Here is a 14177-nt window from a genome sequence, read left to right on the forward strand (position 1 = left end):
TTCACTATGCTCCTGAAAAGACTCTGAGACATCTTCACACTGAAGGAAGTTATCCAGTTTGGAGCAATTGCTCCATATTGGCTCTGAATTATACAGGAGATTAGATTGAGATGACTTTAGACGACAGGACAGACCCCACCAACAGCATTATACCCAAGACAAAGCAGTGGGAAGGGAGAGGGAGGGATACAGTTTTACAGATGGTTATATTAAAGGGTTTGTCTACTTTTGGACAATCCCTCACCCTAACTATAACAAATAGTGAAGTCCATCTCACCAGGTTACTGAAACTGGGGAGCCATGAGATGCTGAATCGATCTCGATTTGCTCTACATTACAGTTCTTACATACTATAGTCCACCAGCTAGATAATTCTGGATTCCCCGCGAGGACCCCCGTATTTGATAAACATAAGGGAAGGTTAGTTTAAGAAGTGGTTGTTAAAAGTGGACAATCCCTTTAGTAATAGAATATATGTGCTAGTAAGTGTACATTGTGTAAAGGTCCACTTTAAATAAAAACAAACAAAATCTAGAGAGTAAAAGGTGTTTCTTGCCTTTAGAAAAATACACCTAAGTAATAAGTATGGGCCTGAGCGATGCTGGTAATTGTCTCTGGACTGCTATATGCATGAACCATTTAAATGTGTTCTTTCATGCACTGTAACAGCCCAGTTGCATACATTACAGGTTGGTTCTCTGCCAGTTCTTGATTATGAGCATTTTACCATTATCCATTCACTATCAATGATAGGCTGATCTCATTCAGTGGATGAATGCCAGCTAGCGGAGACTTAATCATGATAAAACAGCTTTATTCGTAGTGGGAAGATGCTGGCTGTAGACAAGTCGGCTCAGACACGATCAGCTGATAAATCTTGAACATGAGAGGAGCGAATGATCATTTCTAGTTGCTCGGTCTGCTGTGATCTACTGCTCACCACTTAAAGTGGAGACTTGATAAGGGCTTATATGAAGAAATATCCAATTAAATGTATGGGCTCATATACTGTTGGAGAAATAAGTTTCTAGATTATATGTGCTGATAAACATTACCTCGTGTAGTTGTGTTACTCACTTTCTCACCAATGCTGCCCATTCACAGCTGTGGTGCTTTGCCCAGTCTGTGTTCACTGGAAGGTGAGTGAAACATGAACAAGTCTCAGAATAGCAATCATTAGCTACACTGTACTGACATCAAACCCTGGTCATAACTTGCAGCATTTTTGTCTCTTCCATTGTTTGATATAAGCATTATATACTAGTGCAGTCCTTATTGTATTCCAAATTTCTGAGGTCAATATGAAGCTGACTGTAATTACCTACATACATGTGTTTACTCCATACATAAGGCTACCTAGTGAAACACCCCATTGCCCAACAATCTATCTCAATAAGGTTTATTTTTTGTGACCTAACAATTTATTTTAAACCTTGATCCTATATGTTTGCTTACTTTATTTACTACATCAAGAAGGTAACGTAGTTTCTTGTAGTGCAAAGGTTTAATGCACAGACAGACATTAAACAAACCTGTAGCAGCACAGTCCTAAATCAAAGACCACAGAATGGACAGAGCTTCTGCAGAAATGGGAGGACTGTCACCTAAAAGTAGGCGTTTTAGTGGTATAGGCGGAGTTGTTGACTTGGGGGTGGGGCCCATTGTGTCCTTATTCTCAGTGTTGGGGGGTATGTAGTAAGGACTGGTCTTGTTATGTAGTTTTTATTTTTCCAAAACGCATGATAACACGATAATCATGACACGTGTAATGGATACCCATCACATTGTTGCTTATGTTTCCTTTTGTAATTCGAATACAGCATTTAGTCTCTTTGTTTATGTGCTGGAGAGGATTATATGTGCTCTGTCAGTTCAGTTTCTGCTCTTTCAATTCAGCAGATTTTGAACTTCAATTGTGGCTCATATAGAATGAGATAGAATCACAAGCATCTACATTTTTTGGGGGGGCAGGACCGAGCCCTCTGAGTGAACTGTGTGGGATGCTTACTCAGGTGCTTACGAGTTTGTGTACATGTGACCAAATGCGCAAGGAAACGCTTGGAAAAAAAGTACGTGGGCCAAAACCACAAACTTAAGCCACAGACTTCACAGCTGAGAATAACATCTGAGCCTCTCAATGATGTCAAAAGGAAAAACGTAACTTTCTGCAAACTATAACAAGACATACCTTTCCCTTGAATCAAACCAGACCAAACTAAAAGCATCTTGAGGATTTACAGTGTTCCATCATGAAGCTTTAACATCCTGTCTTAACCCTTACTGTCCTGCAATGATGTGAAGAAAACATTGGCTCCTGAAACCATTTGCACAGGGCCAAGAAAAGACAGAATAATTCAGAGCAGAGGAAATGGAATTGATTTAAGATGGCAATCTAGCAGCTCAAGGCTGCCCTTCCTAATGCCTTTTATGTTTTGTTGGTAACTGTACACAAGGATTCCAGAATCACACAGAATAAGCTGATTTCTGTAGTTTACTGGAATTTTCAGCTCATTTTGGATTGTCTACAATAAATCTGTTTTTTTTTGTTTTGCAGAAGAAACCAAAAAGCTGATACACCATACAATAAGTCTAATGGAAATGTATCCATTTCTTATAACCCAAGTGTGTTTATTTCTGCTTTGGATATTGTAGGCAATCTGAGCTCTTCTCCACCTCTGTCCTGGATGGGACAACGCTGCGTGAATAATACATCTCTAATAGATTCACCTCTCTCTCCAGTATTGCTCTGGCTGACATAGACCTTTTATAGAAAGCCACAAGTAATGTCACCCTCTTTATAGACTGTGGTAAGTTGGAGTGGGAGTTGTCTGGGAAACTATGACTTTTATATTAATTATCCTATACTAAATCCACCAGTAGCAGCTAGGGAATGTATTCACAGACAGTTTATCATCTTCCTGTGGTGCGTTACCCTGAGATGAAGGTGCCTAATAGATTAGTGTTCCATATGGAGGTAGGGAAAGATTGATGTATTACCTAGGAATTGAACTAGACACATCATGGATTTATGGATCGTTTAGTCCGACAGTCATGAAAGATATTACATTTGGTGAGGTTTAATATTCCTGTTATCAGTTGTACAAAGATATCAGTATTTATAGGACCTATATTGGAAGCATTGAGTAGTATGTGAAACTGGTTAAACCAGAAGAACATCATTTCCCCTGTATAACAAGTGTTGCTGTAGTCCTGCCTGGTACAGCTTAGTGTAAATTGCTACCAGTAAATAAATAAACCATCCACACCTATAAAATATGTATAACTACATTGTACATTCATGCTTTTACTCACAGCCAAAACAACTGCTCCAGAGCACAGGATACACACTGCTAATAGCTGTATAGGAATGGTAAAGAATAAGCAGTATCAGGATTAGTGAGATGCTGTTGGGCAGCCCAGAGCAACAATGATGACAAATACTACTACTAAGTAACGGCCACAGCGACCACAAACATAGCGGCCTGATGGAGAGTTGAACACATCTTGGGGGTCATTTACAGTCCAAAAAGTGGATACAAGAATAGCGTATTTCAGCTCATATGCGAGTCCGACGTCCAGATCTGAATCTATCATATGCGCCAGGCTTACGGCAGGCGTACTAACACCCACATAATGCAATCAGGTCATAAGTCCAAAATAAAAATTTGTAAATATTTGTTTTCTCAGGGAAACATTTATTCGCTATTAGTCTGTATATAATACAGCAGATATAACCTTCCTTCTTGCGTACGCATGAAAGTAAAAAAATAGTTTTGGGTAAATACACACACAAAATCCTATAATAAAGGCATGATCAATGAAGAAAGCAGCGGGCAGCTTCAGAGGGGAAATCACAATAAGCCAATCAGAAGCGTTTAGCTAGTGCTGGTGATCATCGTAATGAGCGGGTATTTGCCCCCAGGTTGGTGTAAATAATACAGCTGTAGACGGCGTATCGGTGTCTGCGGTCAGGTCTGCATTAGTTCGCATTTACATGACCATGCCCTTACTGTACTTGGCCTATGCTATAATACCCTTTCCCTCCTCGGTCACACCTCTCCAGCCAAAAGCAGGCGCAAGTGTGGATGTGGGTTTATCTGTGGGCATGTGCAGAGCGAATTCATGCAAACGGGAGCATGTTCAACTCTGATCGGGCCCCTAGTTGGTTAATAAAAGGGTCTATGTTAGGGGAGCAATTAATAAAAAGAACCACCAGACTATTGTTTGCTCATCCCTTATACCTGTAAACTTTATCCCCATTCCAAAAACACACAGTAGACTTTACACATTAAACTGAGCTGAGTTTTTTTCTGAGTCCATCTCATAAATATTGTGAATGATCCCTGAACCATCCCCCTCCGCTGGCACATGCACGGAGATGTGGGTACACAAAGAATCTGTACATCATATATAAACTGATCTGTTCCACAGTGACAGCAGATTACGTGACTGCAATTCATGTCATACACACACACACACACTGATGACAAGCAGCTAACTCAATATAAATATGTAGGTTTATTACTGAAAATAATATCTATTGGAGTAAATTACACACCGTTTGTGACAAAGTTATTTGTGAATTCCAACGTGCACTGTGACAAAGCTTCAATCATGAGGCTTTGTTCCTATAGAGGTCTAAAGCACTGGACCCCTCAGAGTGACTGTTTCAACAATGGTCATATACAAAAGCCACAAATGGGCAACTAGTGACCCCACAGCTTGATTAACAAAAATTATTTGACACATAAACGACAGAGTGATTCTACCGGATTGCATTGAATATAGAAGGCAGGGTGAGCCATTGTGTTTCCTTTCTCCAGATTCCTTGGTCAGCTCACTTTCATTGTCCTTCCTCCTGTACACTTTTATTCTCTCCATCCCTCCCTCCTTCTCCTGCCTCCCCTCCAGCACATCTGTTTCCAATATGTGCCGCTGCAAGCGCCTGTTCCGAGCAAACAATAGCCTTTTTTATTAACCTGAAGGATACTTGTGCTGTAACACCACCTCTTCAGCCTCAATAGCTCCTCTGAGACGCTTAGAAATGCCATTTCTCCTAACTTTCATTCAGAGCTAACAATTATTCATGATGTATTATTTCATTTGCAGTCATTGACCTTTCCAAAACAACAATATAGATCCTGCTATTAAAAAAAAAAAAAGGCATTGCTGAAAATCACTGATTACTAGAAAAGACCAAAAGGTAACCATCCTCTAGCATGAAATCAGTTACTGTCATAGAACACTGATGAGCAGGAAATAAAGGACAAGTAACTCACCCAGAAAGCAGCAGAGAAGTGTTTGCATCTTTCTTCATAAGTCCAAAGGAATTTGTGGGCTGGTGAGTTGGGACAGACTTGGAGGCACGGTGCTGTGCATTGGCTCTTTACAGGAATGGCAGACAGCCCTGCATGGGGGGAGCATCACAGAGTGTGAAATGCAAGCAACATAATTACCTCCATGTGTCAGCTCAAGAACCAAGTTTCCTCTGCCTTGTGTGCCAGTATTTGTCACTTTACCGGTCCTTGTCTGGAGATAATAGCAGTGCAGTGATCCTGCTTTAATGATTTGTACTAGGAAAGAAAGTCCTGAATTGGAGAACTTAGCATGAATGTATTAGCAGCCACTTATCCGTGTGCAGAAAGAATGGGAGAGCAAGAAAATGTACTGTGCAGAACATTCACCACATGGCAGCGTCCCAGACCTGCTCCTCCCAGCTATCTGCTGGGATTAGCCAAGGAGAGCAGCCACAGGCAGGGCTGAACTTGAGTAGGAGGGATGGAGGTGCACTCTATGTCCAAACCCCCCACACTGTCTAAATAAACTCCCTTAAAGGAAACACTTTGAATCTGAAACTGCAACTATATTTCATATAACAACATATTCTTACTCCTAACTGTGTGGGGGCTCAAATCCCTTCCATTTCACTGATCTCCTGGCTCCTCAGTTGCAGCAGAATCCATTTGCGCTTTAATGCATCCTGGAAAGAACTATGTACCCCCTGCTACCACTTCCACATAGAAATTGCTCTTTTAATGAGTGTTAGTCACTCTTAATGTTCTCTATTAAGATTATTAGGATTATTGCAATTAGTGTAAGAATATTCCTCTAAATCATAAAGAGTGACCAAAAACGATGCTCTCTTCCTATGTATTTATTATCTGTATAAAAGCATCATATTCATAAAAGTTACTTTGTGTCAATCATAACAAAATATAATGTGACATAGTGGTATAGTCACTAACAAAGCAAAAGCACTATAACTAAAACCTAGATTAACATTAAGATTATAAAATGAAAATAAATGATACAGAGGAACCTTAATTATGTATGCTAATGATTGGAAGCATTAAGCTTGATCATCTTAAAGCACGGATAATTGAGTTACATATTAAGTATGAGAAGAATTTTCAAAACAAGACACCAAACACCTTCCAAAGTTGAACAGCTATGAGGCTGCGCTAATGACTTGAATGAATGTAGACGGATTAATGACAAAGCCTATTTTGTACCTATTTTTATCTTGTATGAAGCCCATTAAATTATAAACATGCTTGAGCAGTGTAAAAACAAAAAAAATCAAAGTTTCTCCCAGCAAAATTAGCACATTTCAAAGTACAAATAACAGCCCTCGTATTAAGGCAATGATCATTTTAAATATCTCTGTGAGATATTGGTCACTTGCACACAGTGGAGCTGTGAATGCAGCCTAGTAACCCACCAATGAATTCACTGCGGCAGGAAATCCCAGCGAATTGATGAGTTTTATTCTCATGAACCCACATACCACACCCCATTAAACCAACCACGCCCACATTACTCAAATCCATAGGCCACACCCTATTTAGAGCCTGAAAATCAGGACTATTGGGAGGTATGATAAAAGATACAAAAATCGCACTTAACAATACTATTATCTTATAATTATATGGCGCCAACATATTATGTAAAACTTTGCAGAGGATGTTTTATTCATTATGGTTTCTGCCCCAGTGGAGCTTGTTCATTTATTTATATAGCGCCACCAATTCCGCAGCGCTGTACATAGAACCCACTCACATCAGTACCTGCCCCATTGGGGCTTACAGTCTAAATTTCCTAATATACACACACACGCCAATTAACCTACTAGTATGTTTTTTGGCGTGTGGGAGAAAACTGGAGCACCCGGAAGAAACCCAGGCAAACACAGGAAGAACATACAAACTCCTCACAGATAAGGCCATGGTTGGGAATTGAGCTCATGACCCCAGTGCTGTGATGCAGAAGTGCTAACCACTGAGCCACCGTGCTGCCCAACTGGAAAACCTGGAGGGAATATGGGGAAAGATGTCAGGATACTGGGGCACTCTATAGTAGCCCTGGCCTTCCAGTGGGAAGGGTGCCTGGGGGTAACTGGGAAAGACTCCAACACCAGGAAACCGCTTACAGGGCTAACTTCACCCCTTTGCTCTTCATCAGTTTCATGGACATAGGAACATAGCTCACACCAAAGCAAATATCTAGTAATATAGTGTTTAGGGTTAATAGTGAATAAAGCACTATTATGGATAGGAAAGGGGTACTATACTCATACTGCAGTGAATGTAACAGTAACATATCAGACATACATGTACAGCCCTGTACCAGTCTATCAGTTGCTGCCTCTGGGTACCCGATCCGGGCTTGTGTCAATAATGTGGAGGCTTCTGACAAGGCAGGGGTCCTGCTTCACTGACACTTGCTTTTGGCAAACAGATTCACAAGACCCTCGGAGACCCCAATGAAGGAAGAAGACTTGCCAATCCCCGCAGTTCTTCAGTAGCTTCTCCAACCAATGGGCAAGGCTTTTAGGAGCATGTGTGATTCATTTCTTCCCTGGCTTTGTAATAATTCAGACCTATTTTCCATATAAATAGCATGCCTAGCATCAGAAGGAAGCTCTGAGTTATCTAAACTAGAGAAGCAAACGCTATGTAATAATAAAGTATAACATATGTACAGTAGTATGTAAGTTATAACATATCTGTAACATTAGAACATTTAGACACTCTCTTTAACACAGACACACAGGGACCTCCTGGTGTGCATTCAAGCAAGGAAAGTGGTGGTCAAGATAACACCATCCCCCTGCCTAGCTGAGACAAAGAGTCACTCCTTTGCAACCTTGGTCTTAAAGCAAACGTGAATTACAGTTGACAACACCATGTATAGTTTCATAACATAAACCATGGTTAAAACCTATAAATAATTTAACACATAACTGGGGGTCCAAAATTAATATAATGATCACAGGCCACAGGAGGTGCAGCAATGGTGTTGCCAGTGTCAAATTAGCACCTCATTTTCTCACAAGAACATACAAGCTCCACACATATAGGGCCTTGGTTGGAATGAAACCCGTGACCAGTGAGTCAAGGCAGCAATGCTAACCACTGTGCTACCTGGTGGTCCAAAGTTCATTAATAATGGCAGTTCCCCTAAAGCTGGTGCACAGACAATGTAGTCATCAGTAAACAGGAGCAGAGACACCCTCGTAATATTGTGTGGATAATATATGACAAACACACACTACTATGTAATCCGTTGTGTTTTGAAGCCTCCCCTTACTGTCCTCCTCCCCCAAATTATAAGACATGATAGACACATGTATTGTATAATTAGACACATAATATCGCTGATCATAGAATACAGCATATTATCAGCCAGCAGCTGCAGGACTAGGTCACATTATACAATCTAATGCTTTGGACCTCAAGGGTAACATCCGTGTCATAAAGTGTGTACAGATTTGTCACTTTCATACACGGCCTTTTCACACATAATATGACATTTGCTGTAACGTGTGGATACAGTAAATAGCTCCATTTTCCTCTTATAAGTGCTGCATCCACATACTGTACATCTCCTCTGTATCTTTTGTAAACCCCTCATACCCATCATTTAAGTCCACAAAAGTAATCTTTATGTAGAAACCCTTTCCAGGGGTTGAATAAAATCTAAATGGCTCTTAAATTCAACATAATTGCATCCCATGTTTTCCTTTATGGTGTCTTATAATGCTTTCAGGCTGAATGTTTAAGCTGTTTTATATAGAAGGAAGATTTAAAAGAAATAGAACTGACTTTGAAAATAATGTATAAAAAATCCCCAGGTATGTTAGACCTGACATTATTTCATGGTAAATCCATGTCCGCAATCTCCTTTTCTTTTTTACAGTGATATTAATTGCCCCTCTATAGCCATTTTATATGTTGATATATATATATATAATCTCCATAAAATAAAATAGGCTTAATTATCTGGGAATGATCTATAGTTCCCTCGTCACCATAATATTTAACGCACATTTGTAGCATACAGACAGTCATCAGGGGTCATCGCGGTGTCAGTAAAACAAAACTATTTTGATGACATCCTCAGAGCCCGCTGTACAGCGTGCGATATGCTGGGTAGAGGTACGGTATTGGGCTCGCATGGTGTAAACCAGGGTTGTCCAACCAGCGGCCCGCGGGCCGCATGCAGCCCAGCTGGCCTGTAAATGTGGCCCAAAAGGAGTTTTGGTTGTGGCAAGGGGGCAGCACTGTTAATGGAAAAAAAAAGAAAAGAAAATACTTACCTTGCGGTCACGCGGTCACGTCAGCTGGTACTCCGGCTCCCTCCCTTGTCTCCTCCTTCGTGTGGTGCTCGCAGTGAATGTCGCGCCCAACATCCATTGCGGCGCGCAGCACAGAGGAGTCACCCGCGCGAGAGAACAATCAGCAGCACAGAATTGGAGAAAAGAAGAGAAGAGGACAGGAGAACAAGCCGATTAAAAGGATAGTTAAGGGGGATTTTTTTTATTATTTCAAGGGACGCTGACCAGTGAATAAAAGTCACCTGGTCCTGGAGCATCATGGACCTTATCTCCCTGCTACATACTTCTACTTGTAATACTAATGGGGCATTATATATTATTCTCTTTGGCCCATTATAAGTTGTTATCCCTTAACTAACATAGTGGTGTAATTAGCAAAACAGGTTATAGTATAACAACTAGAGAGGATTTTTTGAACAGGGCGATTGAAAGGTAAGTATAGGGGGTATTTGAAAAAAAAAAGTGATTTTATATATATATATATATATATATATATATATATATATATATATATATATATATTATATCACTTTTTTTCTCATATATATATATATATGTTAACTATGTTTTCTATGGTTTTTTGGATGATCAGCTATCGTTATTGTTAGTGTATCTTATGTGCGGCCCAAACCAACTCGTCGTCTTCCAATGTGGCCCAGGGAAGCTAAAAGGTTGGACACCCCTGGTGTAAACCTTATGTTGGATTTCTTGTTTCTCTGCTTCAAGTCCTGTAGGATGTTCTGAGCTATTATTTTCATGTAATCGTATCTCTTAATATATCTCTCCATCCGGTCACCAACTACAACTGTCACCCAAAGCTCGTTACACACAATACTGCTCATTACCTGACCCAATAAACAAGACACAAAATCCAACGTGGGGTTAGCACTACGTGAGTCCACTACTAAATAGTGTTCATCTCAGATATGTGATCTGTTATCTGAAATGGTGAGGGCTTGGGGTCTAAAGATAAGGGGGTTTTCATTAATACCTAAAATATACTAAATTTCATTTCAAAATCTCCCCCGCCTTTCCCCGTGCTGCCCCTGTTATCTTCTTCCTCATTAAAATTTTTGTAGAAGAGATCCCATATCTGTAATAATAAAATTATAATTATTAAAAAATGCAAGTCTATGAAAACCCTTTACATAAATAACATATGTAAAATTGTCCTGACTATTCCAATCTTGGTGGAGTAGTTCCGATATGAGGGTTCTGTCCCACTGTCCGAATGGGACAACATTGCCGCCTCACAGTACCAAGGTCATGGGTTCAATTCCAGTCGGGCCCTATCTGTGTGGCATTTGTAGCTTCTCCCTATGTTTTCATGGGTTTTTCCCAGGTGCCCCAGAAGCCAAAATCCAAAGACATACTGATAGCTTAATTGACTTCTGACAAAATTAACCCTAGATTATGTGTGTATCTGTGTGGTAGGCAATATATAGATTGTAAGCTCCGCTGGGACAGGGACTAATGTGAAAGATTACATATTCTCTGTACAGCGCTGCGTAATATGTAGGCACTATATAAACACCTGTCATTTCTCATGAGCAGGACTAGCTCAGTGTTTTCCTTACATAATTATGTCGCAGGTTGTAATTATGTAAATTTGTTGCTTGCATTTATATAATTTTATCACTTTTGTACTATTTTGTAATTTTGTTGTAAGTTCTAACTCATTATATATGGCGCTGTGTCCAGCTGATAACAGACAAGAGCTATTGGAATAGGGATTAAGGATCTGAGGTACACTTGTTGCTACACTGGCTAGGGACTCACCTACAGGAGATGCCTGGTGGGCTTATCCCAGTATAGCTATATTGTGCACATAATTCTCCTACTTATGTATATGCTGACACATAGGGGTATATTTACTAAACTGTGGATTTGAAAAAGTGGCGATTTTGCCTATAGCAACCAATCAGTTTCTAGCTGTCATTTTGTAGAATGCACTAAATAAATATCTGGAATCTGATTGGTTGCTATAGGTAAAATCTCCACTTTTTCAAACCCACAGTTATACTTTATTTTTCTTTTGTTCTCACATACAGTGGTCTTAATTGTCCTGGCTGAACTCTCTGAAATGATTTTATTTACTTGTACACATTTCATTTAAAGGGGCGTACCTTGGTTTCACTGATTGTATCACTAGCTATAACCCTATTAATATAAAAAAAAAAAAAAATAATATTTTTTTTCCTCAAAAGAGCTTTTCACCCTTTGATAAATCAGCCCCTGTATTCTTTCTGTAAAAGCACCTTTTAATGATGGGCCGGCGCTGTACTTCACCCCCCAGGCAAACATTGCCAGCCAGCCCCTGGAGTGTGTAATGAAGTACATGCAATGACTACATCAATCTTTTTTTCAGTCTTGTACCGTTTTCTTTCCATTGTGACATTCAGAGAAGTTGACTCCTAACATGGTTAGTAAAGCGAATGACAGAGAGTAATTTCTGTGACAATTCAGCAAAGCACAACCTCTTTGTGTAAATGGATGTGACCTGGAAACTCTGTTGTGGTCAGAAATATCAGAATCAGTCCATGCAGCCACTTCCTGACTCTCCTCCAGCAATGGAGAGCAGAGCATATTTCTATTAACACTTGTATTTTGGGCGCGCTTCTTTCATATCCTCAAAATCTAAAGCCTAATAAACTGTGGAAGCAAAAGAAGATGCAATATATAAATCACTTGCCCGAATCCCCCATAGTATCCACCTAGAAGGATTAGTTCTATGTTGCCAAGGGTGGTGCATTAGGAGAAAAGTGTTTGAGGCTATGGGGTATATTTACTAAACTGCGGGTTTGAAAAAGTGGAGATGTTGCCTATAGTAACCAATCGGATTCTAGCTTTCATTTATTTAGTGTATTCTACAAAATGACAGCTAGAATCTGATTGGTTGTTATAGGCAACATCTCCACTTTTTCAAACCCGCAGTTTAGTAAATATGCCCCCATGTAACTATAGAAGAGGGTGACCCTGCTACGAAGAGGACCTACAAATCTGTAATGCTGCCAAGAGAAAGCCTAGAAGATATAGTCCATGATGAAATACATAATGTCCATATTGACATTATGTTGTCCTTATGTCTTCGCTTCTTCATTCACAATGGCGCCACCTTTAGGCACTGCGTCATCACAGTCGGGGAATCTTTCATTTCAGAGGTTGAGATATATTTCTCCACAGTAGCAAAACAATTAAATTGCGTTATATTGTCATTTTGTATCCTTATGAATAGAATGATTCCACTTTGTATCATGTCAATCTAGTACAAACATCAGGGTCTATGTTTGCGTAATCAGAAGAAACCAAAGGTTATATTATCTCTGTAGTATTTATGTCATATTGTGCAGCTGTGTTTTATGTAAACCTGAATGGTGCAATTATCAACATTATTGTAATGAGAGAAAACATAAATAGCTAAAAAATAAATATATGTTTGCTCCACTTAGACTTATTACAGTGGTTACATTTAATTTGTACAGTAAGTAAAATCTACTTGGCTTCCAAATCCTATTCTGCCTAATTTGGGGCTCACCGTCCATGGATGGGTTTTTTAGAATAACAATGGATGTTTTAATATTCTGCAGCTTATGCAAATTGATTGTCATGGTGGGAGAGAGAGGATCAACTGCCTTGCTGTATACTTCCAAACAACTGCTTTTAGCTATGAATATTAAACAGCTCCAGCAGCTACTGCTGTCCAGTAGATATATAAATATACATATGCATCAATAAAAAGTCTAGTTATAACATATAATAAGACTTGTAGTAAGGAATCTGTGCAAAATAAGACTTAGGGGTATATTTACTAAACTGCGGGTTTGAATGTACTAACTAAATGATAACTAGAATCTCATTGGTTGCTATAGGCAACATCTCCACTTTTTCAACTTTGCAATTTAGTAAATCTAGCCCTTAGCATGAAGAACAGTGTAATATAACTGTCATCTCAATAACTGTAGATTGGACCTGAAATGCTCTTCTATATTGTTGTTTTAATAAAATTGCATTTGTTAGGGCTGTTATATTACATCACTACATATTCATACAATAAAAGCTTGTAGCATGCTTCTTGCTGGATACAACCTTGTATTTATAAGACAATACTGGGTAATACAGACAGACAGAGAGGTAAGAGGGCAGTGCGGTGGCTCAGTGGTTAGCACTTCTGCCTCACAGCGCTGGGGTCATGAGTTCAATTCCAGTCCATGGCCTTATCAGTGTGGAGTTTGTATGTTCTCCCCGTGTTTGCGTGGGTTTCCTCCGGGTGCTCTGGTTTCCTCCCACACTCCAAAAACATATTAGTAGGTTAATTGGCTGCTATCAAATTGACTCTAGTCTCTTTCTCTGTCTGTCTATGTGTGTGTGTTAGGAAATTTAGACTGTAAGCTCCAATGGGGCAGGGACTGATGTGAGTGGGTTCTATGCAGGGCCGGATTAACCCTAGCGCTAACTGGGCTACAGCCCAGGGGCCTCGGGCATCCAGGGGGCCCTTGAAAGTGCTCAGCAGCAGTATTGATCAGTCGGGGGCGGGGGCGCCCCCAGCACGATCAGAGCTGCT

At 39.9% G+C, this 14177-nt stretch overlaps 2 protein-coding genes across 5 annotated transcripts in view; one reads left to right on the forward strand and one right to left on the reverse strand.

The window, feature by feature from the left end:
* The window catches only part of CLMP (CXADR like cell adhesion molecule), a 63327-nt gene extending 57597 nt beyond the window's left edge, over window positions 1–5730 (reverse strand). The window contains exon 1 of the mRNA XM_075190322.1: window positions 5280–5730. Within this exon, the coding sequence (XP_075046423.1) occupies window positions 5280–5307 (28 nt within the window). The 5' untranslated portion in view covers window positions 5308–5730. The remainder of the gene's footprint in view (window positions 1–5279) is intronic.
* The window catches only part of GRAMD1B (GRAM domain containing 1B), a 301019-nt gene that overhangs the window by 79835 nt on the left and 207007 nt on the right, over window positions 1–14177 (forward strand). The window lies entirely within an intron of this gene.

Source organism: Mixophyes fleayi, chromosome 11 (genome assembly GCF_038048845.1).
Source record: "Mixophyes fleayi isolate aMixFle1 chromosome 11, aMixFle1.hap1, whole genome shotgun sequence".
In the NCBI taxonomy this organism is placed as follows: Eukaryota; Metazoa; Chordata; class Amphibia; order Anura; family Limnodynastidae; genus Mixophyes; species Mixophyes fleayi.